This window comes from Opisthocomus hoazin, chromosome 18 (assembly GCF_030867145.1).
Source record: "Opisthocomus hoazin isolate bOpiHoa1 chromosome 18, bOpiHoa1.hap1, whole genome shotgun sequence".
Classification (NCBI taxonomy): domain Eukaryota; kingdom Metazoa; phylum Chordata; class Aves; order Opisthocomiformes; family Opisthocomidae; genus Opisthocomus; species Opisthocomus hoazin.
The window spans coordinates 10,164,625-10,185,314 of NC_134431.1; the positions used below are offsets into that span (position 1 = coordinate 10,164,625).

The window sequence follows — 20,690 nt, forward strand, 5'->3', positions numbered from 1 at the left end:
TAGAGGAGGAGGAGGAGGAGAGGACACTGGAAATGTGAAACAGCTGCTGCATTTAATCTATGCAATGCTTTATGCTGTTGGTAGGACAGTAAATCAGCTGATGTTGGCCCCAGGAACGTTTGGTAGTGGGTGCCCAAAGTAACGCTGAGACCAGTGCCGAGCAGGCGGTGACCGCTCTGCAGCCACCAAGCTGCCACCGGTGCCGTGGGCTGGGACGGATCCTGCTCTCTGCATGGTGCTTCTGCCATAGGGGTGGGTGGATTTCACCTGCTAGTGCATTGGCATGGCATGCAGCACAGGCAAGAAACAGGGCTGAGGGGGTGTGAGGGTGTGGGCAAAGCAAAGTTTCTGCAGTATAATTTAACTAGGAAAAAATATTAAATATCTATAGATTTGGAACACAATAATGAACCACCACGCCTCAGGAGATAGGCATTATTTTAATTGACTTGATAAAGTAAATCAATTCATAGAGAAAACCTGCTTGGACAGTATAATTACAGATGCTGGATTAGAATTCCAGAGCTTGCATACTCAGGCTGGCAGGCAAACAACAAGAAAAATCATTAGAGGAAAGTGGAAGAGGAAGACATGTTACAGGTATTACTCCACTTTCTAGCTCTTCATTTGTAAACTTCCCTTCAAGTTCAGTGCCTTAATCTTATTAGATGTCATTGTCACTGCTTGTTATGAAACACTCAACTAATTATTTAAATTTGCCTTAAAAAGATATTACTAAACTGAAAATGACCACAAGTAAATGTAGAATCATGCCATTAACATGCTGTGCAGGACTTCCATGAGATTCTGTTTTCCATTTGCAAATGTGGTGGCTGTGTAAAATAAGATGTAAAACAGTGCACGTAGTTTTTTTTATTGTATTTTTTATGTGCAGGAACCTGTGAGGGTGCGGGGAGTGCAGAACTGCACAAACAAGTAGTTGGTCTGGGTAGAAATATTTGTTCTTTTTACACTTTTTAATGGCCATAAATGAATGTCTCCATAAATCAGGGTGTTCAGCTTAAAGCTTTGAAGACTCTTACAGAAAGTGCCTTCCAGTATAAGAAAATTTTGATGTAATCAAATCAAAGAAAATATTCCTGAGCAGTTTAAATTACCTTTGCTGTGATAACTTGCATAATTTAACCAACCCACTGCTTAATCTAAAGGAGAAGAAAACCACAGTGGCTCTAGTAGAAAGTCCAAGTTTTTGCTTCAAGTAGCAGTAAAAGCAGCCTGTTTGTCTAGTTTTCACACCCAAAGCTCTTTGTCTCCAAACCTCGGCTGTTCTCCCATCTGCGTCTGGTTCTGCATCTGCACAATTGCCTGACCAAGATGCCGCTTTCCGGGCGCTGGGTGTGCAGCAGGGATCTCCCCGCAGGCTGTGCATCCGTGCTCCGGGCACAGAGGGGCTGGGAGATGCCCCGGTCCCTGAGCCTGGCCGTGGCTATGGGAGGTGCGGGTGGATTTTGTCCATGGAGGGTGAGGACTAAGCCCGCAGGTTTACGCACTGAATCCGTCAGGCTTAAAACAGGAGGTGTCAAGCTCGGCACTGCTTTCCTGAATCACGGCCTGATCCGTGAGCAAATAACATATGTCTAAACCTGCTGTCAACTGCAAGGAGCTAAAGCAGAAACTCAGTGCCAGCTGATGGTAGTTATATTTTTGGCCAGTATATATGACCATGGAACAGAGAAAATAAAGGCTTTGGTTTTATCCATACCTTTTTATTTATTTCTGTAGTCTGTAGTAGGGGACCATTGCTTTAAAATCCTTAGACATTTGGACATATTTTACAAGACAGTACAGTTTCTGAATGTCACACATTGATCACAGTTTCATACTACTACATGCATATAAAGACACTGATTTTTTTTTTTTTTAATAATTTGTTTACGGAAACAACTGGAGAGGTCAATAAACTTCAACAAAGAATGACTAAATCAAAGTTACAAAAAAATTTAAGACTCTAAGTACACTAGTATATGGCTAATGTTACTGTAATCACCCAAAAATGCCAGGGTATTGAAACATTGCTTAAATGGGGAGAAAACACCTGCTGATGCATTGCCCCTTGGGTTGATCCAATATAACCCAACGAAGAGACTGTGCAAGATGTGCAGGATCTGCTGGGCAGAGGCAGGAAGCACTGCCCTTCATTACAGACGTGCTGGACTGGATTCCCTGTTTCTTTCCCCATTGCGCGGGTTGAAAAAGAACTGAAGTGCAAGGCAATGGAGAAACCTGTCATATGTTCTGCCCTTTCTCAAGCTGGATCACAGCTGGTTTCAATTTCCAGATGTAAAAGCAATTTGATACACATGTACTAGCAGAGCCACAGGAAACCTACATTTTTCCAGTTTTTATTTGTTGTTAAATATCACAGTTTTCTTTTAAAGGGAACTCCACCGCTTTCTTATCCTTCAATGGCTCTGGATGCTCACTGCTGCCCTTTGGAGGTTTCACTGGGAAGCCCTGGCTGCAGGCTCATGGGCCACTGTGCAGGTCCAGCAGCTGCCCTGTGCTTTTGGAGAAGGAAGCCCTGAGGCTGTTTGCCGGCGCTGTGAAACGCTGAGCAGCTGCAATGTGCAGCACAGTGACAGACCGCCCGGGCGTCCTTCCATGGGCATGGAGTCGTTGTTAAACAGCACTTGCAACAGTGCCTCATTAAGTGTGTTCTCCCCATTCAGGAACTGCTTCACTGGCTTGATTAGAAAGCAGCATTCTGCTGCAGTAACTTGGGGTATATGTTTTTAATGCTAATCTAGTTGGAAAGTGAGTTTGGTTGGTAGCTGTGGCTGGCCTTGCTGATTGCAGTATCATGGCTTCAAAGTTCAAAGTAATGGAGACGCTGCTCCTTCCCCCCTCCCCCCAGCACACCATTGGGGAATGTTTCAATGCAAAAGAAATTTTCTGCATCCACCACCAAAAAGCCAGAAAGAATGGGGGAAAAAAATTGTTTTCCATCTTTGCCACAAGCCAACAAAACTGATATAAATAAGTAAATCCCAGTGGTCACGTGAGCCAACGTGTGGCAATGGTACTTAGGGGCAACAAAACAAAAGGAAGAAGAGGCATAACAGGCAGAGCTCCTAAATGAAGTACAGAGAGTAGAGAAGAACTAATGAATCCTAAAATGGTCTTAAATGTAGAATACCAATAGAACCAGAGGTTGTTACACAGTCAAAGGTAACCAGTGGCCCATCTGCCGGTAGTGTCCTCCTAGCAGCAGTACGTCCCTGGACCGAGGGCTGAAAGTATTGAATCGTGTGGCTGAGCTTGTGGTCCTGCTGTAGGGACAGTCATCTGTGAGTTTGGGATGCTGCTTGCAGCATCAAGCCCACGAAGAGTGAGCTGACACAGAGGGATGTTCAGTCAAGATAGGGATGATGTGATTATCATCCTCTTGCCTGAAGGATTCCCTCCTTTCCCAGGCTTTCGCTGACCTGGCTCTGCTTCCCACTCCTTCACTCCACTGGTTTCCTTGTAGGTGCTGTGGACAGAAACATCCTTCCCTGAAGTCATACAGAGCTTTTAATTTTCCATTATTTTTTAGAGACATGGGTCCTAATTCTTCTGTGGGCTAAATGGGGCACAGCTCCATTGACCTCAATGGGCTTTTACTTCAAGCAGCAAAGAATTTGCATGTCATGCAAATTTGGCTCCCTGGCTTCCACAAGGCTCGAGTTTGGGTGGGTCTTTGTACTGATCCCAGCCTGATTATTATTTCTTGAAGGTATTGACACTACAGTCTTGAAAAGACCCCTTTAAAAATGTCAAAGGTTAAGCCTTGTTCCGTCCTACAGAATATCAACAATATTATTTCTAGTTAAAAAGAAAAATGAAGCATTCTCTTCTAAGCCTCTAGACTGAAAACTTCTTGTGCGATGAAGCCAGAATCAAGAAACGCAAAATTCTGAGCAGTATTTACAGATATGAACATTTGTGGCACCCTACCATTGGTGTCAAAGGACACTTATTTGTGGCTTAGGTAACACCAGCAACAAAGGAGATACGCACCCTTAATGCAGGCTTCCAGTTTTCCTAAGGTTTCCTTTGTCTGGCCAAGACAAAGTTTCGGTTGCAAGAGCCTAAATCTGATCAGCATGGAGTGTGAAACACATGCTGGGAAATGAACGTCTCTTCTTTGAAGGGCTGGTTGGTATCTGGGTCGTTTCTGTCGCGGTGTGGGAGGGCTACCTGCAAGGGTAAATTGAAGCCTGGTCTAACTAGAATCTTTCTATGGTTTAGTTGACTATGCACAAACTTACTGATATGGAAGATGCCTTTTGAAAGGATTTATGTGGTCACTGATGCTAGATATGGTGGGCTATTGCACTAATGGCTTTCAAAAGAAGAAAAATCCCACCCAGTTTTAACATGCTCATGTGTAAATGGATCTTGCTGACACATGATCACATGCAAAACAGTGTCTGCTGTTTTTTCAGTTCATTTAGGTGGTATTTGGACTTTCTGAAACACGTGTTTTCCCAAAGTAATTCTGTTTCAGGTTTGCTGGTTAGTGTGGTTGGCCTGTAAGAAAATCACATAAGCAGACAAAAGGAAATGGGACCAAAACTCCATCTTTGGAAAAAAATATGGTCACTGACCAGACTGCTGGGTGGATTCAACAGGGAATGTTCGCACAGAGCTACAGGGCTGATCTGAAGCTCTTTGTCGTGCTAAACTTCAACAGGCCATGAGATAGCTTCAGGATGCACATTTATCTCATGGAATTTTTAGTCAATTTATGTGATGGTACAGCTATAAAGGAGTAAGAAAGATCATTGAGTAAGCACGTGCATAGACGGACTTCACCATAACCAGATCCAAATCCAGTCGCTTTCTGTACGTGTACATTCAGGTTTTTTTATTCCCTCATAATTTTTTTCTCATTTCCTGATTTTGTCTGGGACTGAAAGTAGAAATTCCAAAACCCAGTGGGAAGGGAAAGTCTTGACCCTTCTCTTTCAACCCAGAAAAAACTTCCCCAAAGGTGGGAGCTTTGCCTGAGCATTGTCAGGTCACTGCCTTAAAATAAGAGCCTGAATTTTGACGCTTATCCCAACTCCATCCTAATTATTAAGACAGTCAGGTTCAAATCGTGTCTCTTCTTTATACTCTCAGCTTAATCAGTGTAAATCTGGAAAGACTCCACTGCAGTTCAGGCTATGGCTAACGTCGAAGCCAGTGGCATTCGCTGGCATTTACATTGCCGTATCCAAGGGCAGAGTCCGGCCTGTTTCTGTGTTTCGTGGAAGGAACATCTTTGTCTCCATAGCCAGTCCCTGGTTATTTTTCAGTACCACAAACAGGAAAAATATGAAAACATGACAACATCAGACAAACTCAGTGACCTTTCGCAGACGCACTTGCGGGAGGGATGTTGCAGGTGTTTTTCTTAGAACAAAAGAAAATAATGACAACAAAAATGTTAGGGGATCAACTATGTAAATGAACACCGAGAAAGCATCTAATATATTATTCTGTAATACAAAAAGAATTCTGACTCGATTGCCCTATTATAAATTTGCTAAAAATACAGATATATATTTATATTTTTATATATATATAACTTTTTTTTTTTAAATCTGAACAGAAAAATAGACTACTCTGGAATGCATGAAAGTCACATGACTTTTCCATACATCAGATACTTATAAAGCCAACACAATGGCAAACAGAAGGTACAGAGGTAACTAGAACATCTGTACTTTATTCAAGAGCTATTTAAAGCCATATTCTCCCCAGGTGGGTGATCCTAAAGCAACCTAAGAAGGTAACACTTGTTCAGTCTGATTACCGTAAGCAGAAGTGACTGACCAAACACGAAGAAGTCGGAGCTGATTTGGAGTCACTGGGGAAGCCCACCTCCCCATCTCGCTCCCGACTGAGCTGCACAGGAGGGCATCGGTGCCACACGGTCTCCATCACTCGGCTACTTTATTCAGTGATTCTTCTGTTCGCTTTAAAATGAGGTGTTAAAAACAATGGGAGATCATGGTATGTGGAGCTTACCGACAGAGAGAGAACTTGGCTTTAGAAACCTTGTCTTTGCGATGAGTTTTAAATACCCTTCGTATTTACTATAAACTGTACCAGTCATAATTCTGTCAAGACATAAATATACAATAGGTACAAATATTAACAATACATTACAATTTTACAGAAGAGAATACTGTTTTCCTTAGAAATGTGTATCGTATTAGCTGCAAGGGAAGAAAAGGCTACAGTTTATCACAGCCATAGTTGCCAAAGAAACCGACCGCCTCGGATGCGTTTCTGTGGGACTTGCACAGACAGATATTCCCCGGCACGTGACACACGGTATGTTCAGGAAGAGAATGTGCGTTCCACGGGTTTTCTTTTCCTCTTTTTTTTTTTATTTTTTTTTATTTCCTTCTTCTACCTTTATTAACTCTCAAAGCTTTCAGAAATATGTGGATTTCACAGGAGACTCTCTTGTTTTGTTTTGTTTTCCATAAGTGTGCTTAGGTGAAGTTTCTAAGAAAAGGCACTGAGAAATCTACTGCAATATGACTGCTTTTTTCTTCTGTTCAAGGCTAAAACTTGAAGGATCTTTGCCTCCTGGTTAAGAAAACTGCACCCATTCCTTCCACATATATATATATTCTCTATATATATATTTATATATAAGTATTAAAAATGATATTGATGACGTAAGATACAAGCAAGCACAGACATCACACAGACATAGTCCTTTCAGATAGGATGTCTTCTGCAGCAGCAGGTGAAACTGTCAGCTTGCTTGATACAGGATGCACAGTAAATTCGCAGACCTGAATGCCAAATACCAATGATTAAACTGTACGCTTTAGCTTGATGCAAGAGATATTGCATATTTTCCCCGACTCCTATGAGCTTTGGGAAACATGTTTCAAACAAACTATAAAATGAAATTGTCTTTCTAGTGTCGATAGGATTTGGTGAGCCTTATGTTTTCAAAGCACTGCCTTTCCTTTTGTAATGAGTACAGATTTAGTCTACCATAGCTTTATGTTAGAGTAGATTTCCCAGTGCTTACATTATATATGTGTGTATTTTGCACACACACACATATATAGATACATACTTCGTATTCAGACTTTATTTTATTAAAATAAATTAAACATAATTCCTTTTTAACTGGGCACAAAATGAGAGCTACATCTTCATACACAAATAAGAAATGCTCTTCAAGCATATTATATGCTTAATTTGAAATTATTTGCTTTCTATAAGAAATCTATAGGACTTTGGCTATTCAGACTTAAAAGGTAGATTTTTAATAATACTTTTGAATGTGGCTTTCAAAAGTGACTCAATAAAATGCTACTTTAAAGGTAGGACTAAATAGATGATAGAAGGTGTGTGTTGTAAGTGATCACACAAGGCAGACAGAGGGCCTTTGGTTACAAGGAGAGTTGCACCAGTTGATTATCAGTTAAAAAATGATAGAATTGTTGATCTATACATTTTTGTCAGTGCCATCTATAAACCAAATACATCAATTTGGATGAGAGTGTGGTAAATACTACACTATATGGCTATATTTAAATACGCTCACTTTCGTGATATGTAAAATATGACTTTTTTTCCACATGAAAGCATCAGCTCTAAAAATATTTAACTTGGAAATCGCTATTACTTGCTTTATCAAAAAATTTTCCCTGATTTTTCTCCTTTTTACATTTGTGCTGATGACAGACATGAATGATCACTGAAACACAGAGATTATGTTAAGACTGTTCTCTTTAAAATTTCTTGTTGCCACTCTACGGCCTCAGAAAGCCACAGAATAAATCAGTATTTAAAGCTTATCTGATGGAAAGTCACTTTACCTTTTTGTGACGACTCAATCTTAACTAGTATCTCAGCAATACATCGGTTCCTCTAAGTACACTTGTATTTACTATGGCCGAATCCTAAAGTCCTTCACCAGGCAAAGAGCCCACTCAGAGGAGCGGTGGTTTTGGCTGAGTGGAGGCAGAGTAAAAGCTAATGAACCTCAGGAACTGGCCCTGCGTAAATACTCTGCAGAGTATCGTTTGCATGCACAGATGCCTTGAACTCATTTTGCGTACCTCCCGTGCCACTCTGCATGGCACGAGGGCTCTTTCGCTGCCGGTGGGCTAATTCGTGAGGTGGTGGCTCAGGTCTTACTCGCACCTTCCCCAGGGTCTTGCCTTGCTGGGACGCAAGGGCAACTTCTGAGCGGGTACCTCGGGCTGTGTCCCACCACCCGGGGATGGGGTCGGCTGAGCAGAGCAGAGTTAACTCCAACGCGTGTACAGTTTTGTGCCAAGGAGAGACCTAACAAAGCTATCACCGTAACCCATAATAGTTCCTAAAACATATATGTGCTTATTGCTTTTGTCCGTACATGCTGCATTCACTATTACGGATTACAGACAGAAGTACTGTACGGCTTGGACGGACAGACATTTACATTCAGGACTAACCAACGGCGCTTTTTTTTACAATAGAAAGGAACAAAACGCAGCGGACTCGAGCAGCTTGGGGTCTTCCTCCCGCCTGTGCACCTCTGCTCCCGCATCCCGTGTCTCAACACGACCCCAGACCTGCTGCATGCAGATCGTTACACGCCCCGGCAGGTACTCAGAAATAGGTCAGGAAACACTCATTGACAGAGTTATTTACAATTGAGTTTTACAGTAGAAACAGAGAACAACATAAAAGATTACCTTCACAGTTATCACAGGACAGGTTGTGACTTGCTACAGGCGTGTAACAAATCACGGTCACGACAGGAGGCACAAATTAAAATAGTGCTTGGTTAAAGTGCTTGATTGTTACACTCTGCTATCCTACTCCAGCATCGCAACAACAACAAAAAGTCAACGTAAAGTGCTTTTCCCCCCCGAGATTAAAAACCAAAGACAAATTATTTCCTACACAATTTGACATAACTTTATTGAAACAATAATATTTTAAAAACCTAGGCTGGTGGCTGCTAGTTCTGTTTATTTAAAATGGTCAGATCTTTTTTTTCTTTTTTTTCTTGTTTCATTTAAAAATGACTAGATGTTATTAAAACATCAGGCCTGATTCTCCTGTCTCTTGCAGCTGCTTCGTAATGCAGCTTTGCAGGAGCCTCTCCCGCCCGACCTCCTCGCGAGAGAGAGCACAGCCAGGCCCGGGGCGGGTCGCTAACGAATCCCTCTTTTTGCATATTTATGTAACACTTGCATATCTTTCACTGCGCCTCTGCGGCGCAAAAAGCTTCAGACCGACCAGTTCCTCTCCTATGCCAAGGGCGAGACTTTGGCTGACGCCTCAAGTCGGCACGCGGGTGGGAAGGGGAGGCTGGGGAGCCGTCCCGGTGCCCCTGGCACGTGCCGCAGGGCCAGCGCAGGGTCAGCGCCGCGGCCACACTCGGCCGTCCCCATGGGGCAGGGCAGTGAGCATCTCCTTCCCGCAGAGGGGTAGGGCGAGAGCTGTGCTCTCCTTGCAGCCCTACGCTCCCCAGCACTGGGAAGGGGGTCTGGCTGCGATGCCTCTGGAGATTCCTGCTTCTGCATGGCTCCTTCACACCTTCCCAGCGTGGGCTGTGCGTCCACTGAGGGCCACGTGCTGGCCCCGGGGCAGGTATCGATTTTTAGCAGAGGGTAAGTGCAAGTTTCACTACGTTCCTAGGGGATGTTTGGAATTAGATACAAGTGGTGCAACTCACCCTGCTGATATTTCGAAAGAAAACGTCAGGTCCTACAGGATATTGTATTGTTAAACACCCAGAGAGCATTTTAATAATTGGTTTCTCTAGACCGTTACTTGTTTTAAATGGTTTTCACTTGGATTTTCCAATAATGCAAGTGTTCCCTGTTACCTCTAGACACAAAATCCATCAGAGAAAGCTGTAGATGGGGAACAGCTGCCCTGAAGCAGTGAGCATTGTGGTTTTGATAGCTTTTACCAACCCCAGCAATTTATTCCAGAGTTCAAATCTGGCTGCCTTGGCATCCTTTATGGAACTAATGCAAATCAGATGTTAGTATTTCCAAAAGGAGCTCTAGCGTTCAAGGGGAATGGATGGATATTTGGTCACATTGGCTTCACTGGACAACATGAAAGGAGATCAATGTGTGATCATGATTTGCAATCCTTGTTTTTGACTGATGTGGGCAACGTCTTTAGAGTTGTTTCAGAGAAGGACATTTTCACAAACCCACACCGGACCTCCCCCAGACTTCTAGAAACAGGTGGCTTGTTTCAGCCAAGTTCATGCCATGCAGAAGCTCTTTTTTTTTGTGTTGACTGTAAAGACATTCCTTTAAACTTTCAGTAAGTTCTTTTGGAGCCCATCTCAGATACTTTGATCATGTGTGTTAGCATGTCCTCCGCTGCCTGGTAATACATGGACTTCTGGGGAAATGTGATTTTCTAGTCTGACAGTCTCCTGATTGCCCTGGGTTCTTCCAGTGATACCTTCCATAGAGTAAATGCAGTTTTGCCCTATCAGTTTAGGGGAGGTGGGTAAAGCAGCAGCTTCTAGATGGTTCTTCTCTGTTCTATAAACATTGTCCTTTTGCTTTAGATAGCCACTGTTTGTAACGTTGTACTTGGGACTCACATTTCCGGGTGGACTTGAATCATAAAGCAGCTGACCTTCATCATCAGTGTCAGCATCTATGTATTTGTGTATACCAGCATCATGGAAGTTGAAAGCTATGGCTGTCTGTGTCTCTGGTGACTTTGGGGGTGTTCTCGCACTTGCAGTTGTGTAGATCGAGGTTTCTGGGCTCATGAGAGATCTGTCAGAGAGTAAGGAAGTATCTGTGGCAGCAGCAGCAGCAGCTCCCCGGCTCTTGAGAGGATCTGGATATATTCTCAGTACATTTGATGCTGGTACTAATGTGCTGGTGTCCTCTTGCATGAAGTTGACTTTCAGAGATCTTAGTTTCAAAGGGTTACTGGCCTTTATGGAGCTTTTGGGACTTTCTATGAAAAAAGCAGAACGGTGGCTGCCTTCGGAGCCTGGGTTCATTTCCACAAACCTGGCACCGCTCCCCTCTGGCCTGCTCTGCTCCTGAATCACGTTAATGCCACCTTTGCAGGGAAGGGTAGCGAGGGGGCTGTGGGAAAATCTCCCAGAGTCAGGGAACTCTGCCGCACAACTTATGAAGCTGTCGATGCTGGACATGCTCCTCATGTCAATGATCCCATCAGTGCGAGTCGTCAGCAAGGGCACCATAGGGCCAGGAAGGGTTTCCATTTCTAGCTCTTCCTTTTGCTTTGCAGGTTGACTCGACTCTTTAGTATTAAGGTTTGGCTGGGACTGAGTCTTTGCCATTTTGTTATACATGTCCTCTAGCTGTTGGACATTCAGGTGCTGGGGACTTGAAGATGATCTGGCTTTTTCTGGAGATCCTTGTTCCTTAGTTTCAAAAGATTTGCTAGAGCTAGTTTCAGAAAGCGTTCTCTTGGTCCATTTCCATTTGCTGGGAGATAAATGATTGTCCTGAACTTTATCCTTTTTGGCTATGCTCTCTCCGTTCTTTTCAACAACAATGTCCATGAGTTCTATGCTACGGGCAAATGCATCCTTCATGTTCATGGAGACAATACTGCCATTCCTTTTTGCTCTTTCAAGAGCTTCCCTGCGCTTAATGGCTTTCTCTTGCCTCTTCTGCTCTTTGTAGAACTCAGAGAAGTTATTGACAATAATTGGGATGGGAAGAGCAATCACCAGCACTCCAGCAATGCAGCACAGTCCTCCTACTATTTTACCTAAAAGTGTTTTGGGGTAGATGTCTCCGTAGCCTACTGTTGTCATGGTGATTGTTGCCCACCAGAAAGAAGCTGGAATGCTCTTGAATTTTGTATCATCCTCATCCTTTTCTGCAAAAAACACTAAACTGGAAAAGATCATAATGCCCATGGCCAAAAACAAGATGAGTAATCCAAGCTCATTGTAACTCCTTCTCAGTGTAAACCCCAAGGACTGTAAACCCGTTGAGTGCCGGGCAAGCTTTAGAATCCGGAGTATCCTCATAATCCGAAATATCTGGACCACTCGTCGTACATTTTGGAACTGAAGTACACTTTTGTTGGATTCTGTGAGGAAGATAGTGACATAGTATGGTAAGATAGCTAGCAAATCAATAGCATTCAGTGGGCCTTTGAAAAACTTCCATTTCTTAGGCGAGGATAGGAACCGCAAGAGGTATTCCATTGTAAACCATGCAATGCACACCGCTTCCACGTGGGCAAGTTGGGGATTATCCGTGGTCTGGCCAAATTCATCCACGCCTTGTAGTTCAGGAAGTGTGTTAAGGGACAAGGCAATTGTAGATAGTACAATAAACATGATGGAAATGATTGCCAAAATCTGGAAAGGAAAGAGAAAATAGTGAGTTCATCTCAGCATGTTTTACACTATCTATCACAGCCATTAACACATGGCTGTATTTCCACTTACACATTTCAAGACTAATTTTGCTCATAGAACAGAGAAGTCAGATAACCCATGCATCCTGACGTGATTTTATTTTGGAAGCTGCTTTGGTTATGTTGGATGCATAAAGGAGATAAAGGATCTACTTTAGCTGCTGTACCTTCGTCTCTGTGCAGTCAAGGAAAGCGTACTAAGCAGCTAGGATGCCAGGAGGGCTGTGAAGCAGTTCACAGCAGGAGCTTTCAATTAACTACTAATTAGGTGCCCAACAAAGACCATCTGGACAACAGACTCTGAAATCTAAGCAAAAAGGAATGCAATTGTGAATGTAAGATTCAACCACAATGATGTCCCCCATTTAGTACATGGTTATGTTTGTAATTTTAGGTGCCTGTGGCTAATTACAGACACGTGTGTACAATTTTACTACATACAAGTGTACAAGTAATACACTCTTTTTTGAATGACCCATCTCTAACTTGAAACTTGACGGTTGTGAAAGACATGAAAACTTTACTAAGCTTTCTAAAACATTTTGAGCTCTGAGCTACTCTGCACGTGACTGACTGGCCATCCTAGCTCCTCATTGCAACCAGGGGAAAGGGCAAACTCATGCAGGCAAAACAAATTGCACAACACTGAGATAGTCAATGTGGGGCAGCTCCAACCACTGGAGAGCTCATCCATTACCAGAAACCAGCTCTTGGGCTGAAGAGTGCAATGAGAGCAGAAGGGTCTGCAATGAGCAGCCTCTCTAAAAACCTGCATAAATCTGATCAGCTCCTGGACCACCAACTCCATGCAGAACCAGAAAGCTTGAAGTGCTAGATTAGTGTATTTGCAGCTTGCAGCTGGTGTAGGCAGGCTGTCCTCCCATACCTGTTTTATATAGACACTAATGCTATACTTTCCAGTTTCCCTAATTACATTTTCTTTTAAAGTCATTTTAGCGAAGTTTTAGAGCTGACAGACAATTTGAGGAGTGTTTTTTTTCTATTAGTGAATTCTTTCTGTAGTTTGTTAATTGGGTAGGAATATACCCAGTTTCTTAGGTTACTGCCAAAATACAAGAATGATTTCAAAACACATGTATAAGTGATTAATGTTTTATGTATTCATTTTGGTGTAAGCTGGTCCCTTATGCTCACTTTTCTTGTGCTTGATAGAAAAGCGGCATGAAATCAATTTCAATGTATGTGCATGATGACTAGATACACAGTATTAAGCAATGAATTATAAAATGCATAACAAGAGTTCTGCACCATGAATGGCAAATCTGGCACACTCCTTCCTTGCCCATAGAACTGGATTTTAGGTTTCCTTACAGTGACCTTTCTCAGCCAGCCTCACAATACCAGAACTTCCGCAGTTACCACCCCGGGCACTGGAGAAAGAAATTCTTGCAGGATTTCTCTTCAGCCAAGCCCAGCACAGACATCCTAACAGTCAACAAATATCAGGCTTCTGAACACTTATCCCTAAACAGACAGTTACTACAGTGGAACAAGATTTGCTGCTGTAGGAGAAACCTGCAGATCAAATACAGTCGAGAAACACAATGGTCTTCTCAAGAACAGCCTCACCTCTTCTCTAGAGGTGAAAGGCAGAAATGGTCTACAATGGCTGGAAGCTTCACTTTAATTAAATTCATATAGCAAGCTTAAGCTATGGGTTTAGGAGAAAAGCCCATATACCTTAAAAAAAAAAATCAAAATTTAAGGCAAGATTTTCAATTTTGAAATTTTTATTTCAACAAGTGTTTTAAAATCCACTTGCTGTTAAGAAATTCCCTTCCAAATCAGTGTAACAAAATAATTTACCTTTTAACTCACTAAAATGTACTATAGAGCTTTGATTTGTACATGACACAGCAGACCTAGCAGTTTAATCTGAAGAATGAGATTTGACTAGAAATAAAATTAGCTCAGTTAAACGCTCCGGTTTCGTTGTCTAGATTGGATTAAATGGGAGAAGTGAACGGTGTAAATGGCCTCCTAGACAATGCTCTAGTAACTGGAATTTTAGAATAGCCTCATTTTCAGTTACTAAATTATTACCAGGAAAAATGCTGGGAAGATTTGTTTTCCTGTTTAAACAGGTTGTCTAAAAGAATGTTTGTTCTTAGCTGTGCTGTGCACCCTCACAGTGCTAGCGAACCTTTCACCTCCTCCTCACTACCTTCCTCTTCCGTAAGCTTGGTACTGAAATACAAACAACCCCACAACAACTTGTGCAAATGAGCGTTTGCCTTGTTGAAAGACTTCTCAGGTCAATGAGCCAAAGAAACTGTGTGACAGACTTGGGGGTGCAAACAAGTAGGAAGAACCATGGGATGAAGAGAAGCAGGGAGGGACGCAGGGAAGTGTGCTTGAAATGATGGCTTCAAACTCGAGAATAAAATGTAAAAGTCAAGTGCCTCCTGGTGAACCGGGGAGAAATTAAGATGTTAACTACTTCTGCATGGTTGGTTGTTTCAAAAGATCATCTCTTGAAGACCAGGTAATACCCCCAGGAAGCCTGGAGCCTGATTTGCTTTCCTAGAAGGCTTTTTTAGTGAGTTTGCTGTCATTTCTTTGTTTACAACCCAACATTTCTGAAGGTGTTTGTGATGTTTTCAATGGTTATTTCAAATTTTCTGCTTGGGTTTATCTTTGCCCACTATACACAGAAGAGCTTATTTGTAGACTTAGATGTACCTAGTGTGTTTTATCTCCTTCACTTTCAGTGTAAATATTAACACTCCATCTTTATTCAGTGGATGTCATCCAGCAGCAGTAATTGGTGTCAAACCTTCTGTTTCCTTTGATGTACCTTCTTGCTTTGAAGATCAAGGCTATTCCAGATAAACATAAATTTGAAAACTAGGAGATCTGACGGTAAAATTTGTTTTGGTTTAGCAGATTTAGCCACAGAGCTAAGCAATAAAGAGAGCGAGACATTTATCACTTCTACCGCAAGTTGCAGCGAGATGTCACCTGTGCTCCTAAGACACAGATTTTCCCACTTATTGATCTACCGCAATCATACATCTTTGGGAATATTGTCAGGCTAAGAAAAACTTCTAAATGTGAGTTGACTGTCCTCAGGTATTCAAAACACTTTTCATTTGGAAAGTACAAAAACCTGAGAGATGAAACATCTCCAGCAGAGTTTAGAGGATTCTTCTCCTCCTCTAAAGCATACCTTGTTCCTGGTAGCATCCAACAACCAACAAAAACTACCCAAGGAGCAGCTGTCCACAGAAAGCTGGATCCAGCTGCTGCTGTCACGCATCAGCACTGCATTCAGTGGCACAGGGCTCCGTCCCAATGTATTTACAGTCTGGATTTCAGATTACAGAAATCACAGCCTGTCTGTTTGAAAAGGTTTCCTAGCTTGGCCATACAGCACCTCTAGCTTGGCACCTTTCATATTTTCTGCTGTCAGTAATGAGAGACAGAAGGAAAGACGTTTATACCACCAAGAATGCCTCTAGAGATGCTCTGTGTGGCAGGCAGACTTTTAATTTGATTCCTGGCCTTTCCTCCTTCTTTTCCTCTTCCAGGCTCACTTCTCTTTAATGAGAAAAGCCAGTGGGACAAATCTGGACTTGAGCAGGAGCGGTCACTTTGCAGTGAATGAGGCTCCAGCCACTTAGGCGAGTGGTCACTGGACAAAAGTGCCCATCGTCCCTGTGCCCAAAACCTTGCTGCCGAGTCGGCTGATAATTGCTGCTTGAAATGGAAGCAAGCGTGGGGAGACAGCCTCCTCCTGTAGCACTGATTTTCATGATTCCTTAAAAAACGTGCAACATGGCCTTGCGCTGGTGAAAACTTTTGGACTGGCAATCAAAGAGCTGAGGTTGAACAGTCTCAAGCACAGAAAGGTCCCCAGAGCATAGGCTTGGGCTTGAAGCAGGAACAGGGATGGGAAAGTTAAGCATGAGGGGCCTGTTAGATTTTGTGAGTGCTGCAGAAATGTTCACATTCCTACTTATGGAGCTAGCTATACCCTTTCCTAGATCTTGCTGCTGGCTTATCTGGCATATGTTGACTTGTTATTGGGCCTGGGGTAGGCACGTTCAGTATCACTGCAGGCACTTCCAGAGCTTCTGACTTGGATGCCCCGTGTCTGCAGTAGGTCCTATAAAACACACAGCTAAAACAATGGAAATGCTTGCAGCCTAAAATTTGGAGGCATAGGAAGAAGATTTGGAGGCATAAAAGGCTGAAATGACCTGCCTGAGGACAGGCTACGTCAATGGCAGAGGCAGGTGAGGGAATCCATGCACTTCTGGTGCCACGTCCATGAGAGCTGTTCTCCACTGTCCTCACATGGGCTCCGCTGGAGCTAGTGACAGCAGCTGGACAGGGCAGGTCTTACTGGGCAGGTATCCACAGCAGAGCATCACAGACACTCCTGAAACTGCTCATAAAGCTGTCAGGGTTTAAGACTCTGTTTTCCCCACACAACTTTCAGACCGTTTCTGCCAACAGATTGCATGAGAGAAGCTGTGTAGTTCCCTTGCTCTTTGCTTCTGTATTTACTTTTGCACATCACCTCTAGCAACACACCATAAATTGTGAAATTCCCCATCAGGTACTTCTCTAGGTGACTTGCAGAGGGTATTGGATTGGCTCCTAATCACCGCCTGTAGTGCAGGTCTCGGTACATATGGGCAGGAGTCCAGAAAAAAACTTCACTAAACTGACTGTTTCGCAAAGATTTTTACTGAGTGAATCTCTGGATTACTGCTATGTTTCCTTTGTGAAAGCTAAATAACCCGAGGACAGGCAAAGCAAGGTTTTGAATGAATTTAAAGCGGTTGCCTCAAAGTGATTAGTGTGATTGTACATACATGCTGGTAATTACACATGCAAATGAGACAAGCAAGCTGATTATGTGAGTGAGTGTAGCCAGTTTGTGTGCAACTGCTGCTCCGTGAAGCAGGATGGATGTGCCATGCTCGCAAGCCATTAAACCCCACCTCCTCCAAAATTGGCCCCAAGAACCTCTACCACACACCTTGCAGGAAATGTCCACTTGCACTGGGCCAGATCCTGCTTGCTGGGTGGGAATGGCCCCAGGGATTCATCCTTTGTGCTGGCAAGGTCTGTGCTCATCCATGGGGGAAGAGGGCTCCCACAAAGAAGCCAGTCTGTTCAGAAATTTCCCATCTCTCTCTTGAGCTTGTGGTGGCAGCAGTTTGTGGGCAGCAAAGTTGTGCACGTCACCCCCCAGACAGCACAGAGCAGGGTAAGTTTTAGGCAGCAGGGATTAACCCATCTTTTAGGTTTGGTGATATTTGTTGCTTGGTTATCTGTTCTTTGAACTGCTAAAGGCCCTAACTAAGGTCAAGGCATAAGACTGGAGACTTTCAAAGCCATTAAAATTAATAAGAATTGGCTGTCCAAATCCCATAGATGGCTCTAAAATCTCAGTGTAAGCATCTGAGATCTATCTGCTCATGGCAACATGCCCTATACTTTTTCTGTCTTTATACTCAGTAATGAAGCTGATATAGCAAGGAGAAGGGGTGGTGCGTGGGAGAGAGTAGGAGGGTGTTTGAATATAGATTCAATATTCTTGGAAATACGATGAGGAAATTGTTATGTAATCAAGAAGCTCAATAATGGTTTTGTCTAATGCACTTTTTTAGCTCCATCAAGGCCTGCAGAATAAATTTGGCATCAGGACCAAGTTTCATTCATATGCTCCATTTACTAAGGGTTTTTTCCTGCAGCCCCCCTACTTCCCCAAGCAAACCTGGAGTCAGACTGTCCAGCTCCACCCTGCCGTGCTTATGCCAGCCTCTGTCTCTGCAGGCTGTGAGAAACAGAGAGCACCGTGTATTTTGAGTGATATCCCATGTGCTGAACAGTGCAGAAACAGATGGAGAGTTCCTTAATCTCCTCCCCGCTTCGTTCTGCACGGGGATAACGTCTCCTGCTCATGGCAGCTATACATGTCTATAGTATTTATTGTCAGTGACTTGCTTTAGGAAACATCTCTTTACTAGAAAATGCCTGTTAATTCATTAACTGAACGAGTTCACAGAACATGGTCACTTCTGATGTCGCAGTTCTGACCATTGGGCTTGGAGGATGTTTATATCTAGAAAATGCTGAGGCCATAACGAAATGTAACGCTTGCTTCTTGGATCATGACAAGAAGCTCAGGCCAAACTTGGGGATAGGGTTGCAAGGGAAATACAGAGAACCTTTAATCTGCTTTTTCATGTGAAAGGATGTTAAGATGCAATGTAAGACCCTGAATCTCCAAAGCCTTAAGTCCCACAGACTCCTGTGGAATTTAAAACCATGCTTCAGAGTTTTCCCTGGTCTGACACTTTACATGCCACTTCTACATCTTGCCCCAGAGGGGTTCTTGAGACCTGTTTGCCCCAGGAGATCTGTGCTCTGGAGGGTTAGGACCCTGCATGCCCCAGCTCACTCACATCCCTGCAGTGCCCCCAGTGACTGTGTCCTCAGTCTGTGAGAATGCAAGCTCCTATGCTCTTCTGTAAGCATTACTGCATAGTATAAAAAACATAAAAGCAAAATCAAGGTAAAACCATTCTTATTTTGCTTTGGAAATATACCAGATCTTAATTTTGACATTGTCTCAACAAGCCCGGATTGAATAATGGTTAATTATTTTATTTAGGTTATAGCTGTAATAATTTTATCTGTTTAGAGAGTAAGGCTATTTGGTTTAAAAAGAGATAGAATACTTCTGCTGATTATATGCCAATGCTTCATTTGCCTACAGGCACCCAGAGAGCTGCAGCTACAACTGCTGCTGACTAAGCTAAAGTGGGCAGAAAAGTAGCCTTCAGGTACAGCTGCCTGTAAATTCCTTAATGCTGTTAAGAACATGTTTAGTTGTCAGAGAGCTATCAAGGCCTATTAAATGATAAATGGTGTCGGTCCCATCTAAGCAAAGCCCAGATACAAATGGTGTGCTGGAGAAGAAAATGATAAATGAAAGAAAACACTGAAAAGGCAAACTTCAAAGGCATACACTGCCTTTGGACATCAGTGCCGTGACAGTGCTCAAGAGAGGGTGAGAGGGGAGCATCTGTCCTATTTCTGCTACTGCTGGCATGGGGAAAAGAAAAAAAGAAAACAAACGCATGGCACATGGAACTTCAAGTATCCCATTTTTCTCCTGGCCTTGCCTTCTGCCCAGGAGGACTGCAACCCCAGCGAGCAGCACTGCTGCTGCCATCCTCAAGCCATGGAAGGACTCTGTGCTCAGGCCCCACATGTCGGAGGGTGAGTCTGCTCCCAAGGAGGGCTCCAGCCACGCTGGTGCCTGCTCCACCCAGCCCCCCGCCAGCCTGGCCCTGGGGTCTCCCTCGCAAGCGCTCCTACCATCCCCCTTCCCAGCCCTTTTGCCTGACCCGCTATGTCTTCATCACGCTCGCGTGTTCCCACTCTGTACCATGCAAAATGCTGGACTTGGAGCACAGCAGTGGGGAATAGCAGTGTGGTATTGCACAGCCTGGTCTTTCCTTGAAAGGCAACTAAAGGGACAGACCCTAAGGTGAACCCCCCCATCAACGCACAGAACATCCCACCTGCTCGTCAACACTCTGCACCACAGCAAGTCATTAGCTGTTAGCAGGGTCAGGCTCCAGACCACCTACCCAGACAGACCCTTCCCTCCAGCCTGGCACTCCCCTTGCAGGTACATCTCCCGTTCCTGTTATGTGTCTTGCTTTCAAGTAGACAATGGTTTGGCTTCAGAAAAATAAAAAATAAAAAATGCGTGCCTTAACCCTCAGCGCTGGTGAACAGCTGGAACTGCTCTTCAAGATGCTTTTGTGATTTTACCCTGCAGCAGGGAGAGAAAATACTCGTGATCAACTCCCACTATCCCAAGCAGTCTGCTCAGCCTCAGACGCTATTTACAGAGGATGCTGAGCTTAGAGTGTTGGTGTTTGCTGGAGTAGTTGTGGGAGGGTTTGTTTTAATGGTTAAATTCAATCAGGAATGTGCCAAGATAGCATGAAATCAACCAAATGCAATTAAGCAAAAACTATTAGCTTGATTGCTAAACCAGTCTTCCTCTCATGAATATGCATGAGAATAATTTATATTAATTCTTTTCAAATCTGAGGTGCATTAGTCCTGCATATTATAGTGTGGAAATTTTTGGAAGACTAAACCAGTTCCACTGCTGTTTTCTGACCAAAAGGTGTAATTAGTTTTGCTGCGGGGAGATTTACCTGGTCATTGATCCATACTGGGTTGCCACTTAGCGAGGAAATTAGAACAGAGATCAAGTGATG

General features: G+C 43.4%; 1 protein-coding gene across 1 annotated transcript in view; it reads right to left on the reverse strand.

Annotated features, from left to right (window-relative positions):
- Positions 1 to 516: 516 nt before the first annotated feature.
- KCNB1 (potassium voltage-gated channel subfamily B member 1) overlaps positions 517 to 20,690 on the reverse strand; it is a 136,487-nt gene continuing 116,313 nt past the window's right edge. The window contains exon 3 of the mRNA XM_075438569.1: positions 517 to 12,349. Within this exon, the coding sequence (XP_075294684.1) occupies positions 10,325 to 12,349 (2,025 nt within the window). The 3' untranslated portion in view covers positions 517 to 10,324. The remainder of the gene's footprint in view (positions 12,350 to 20,690) is intronic.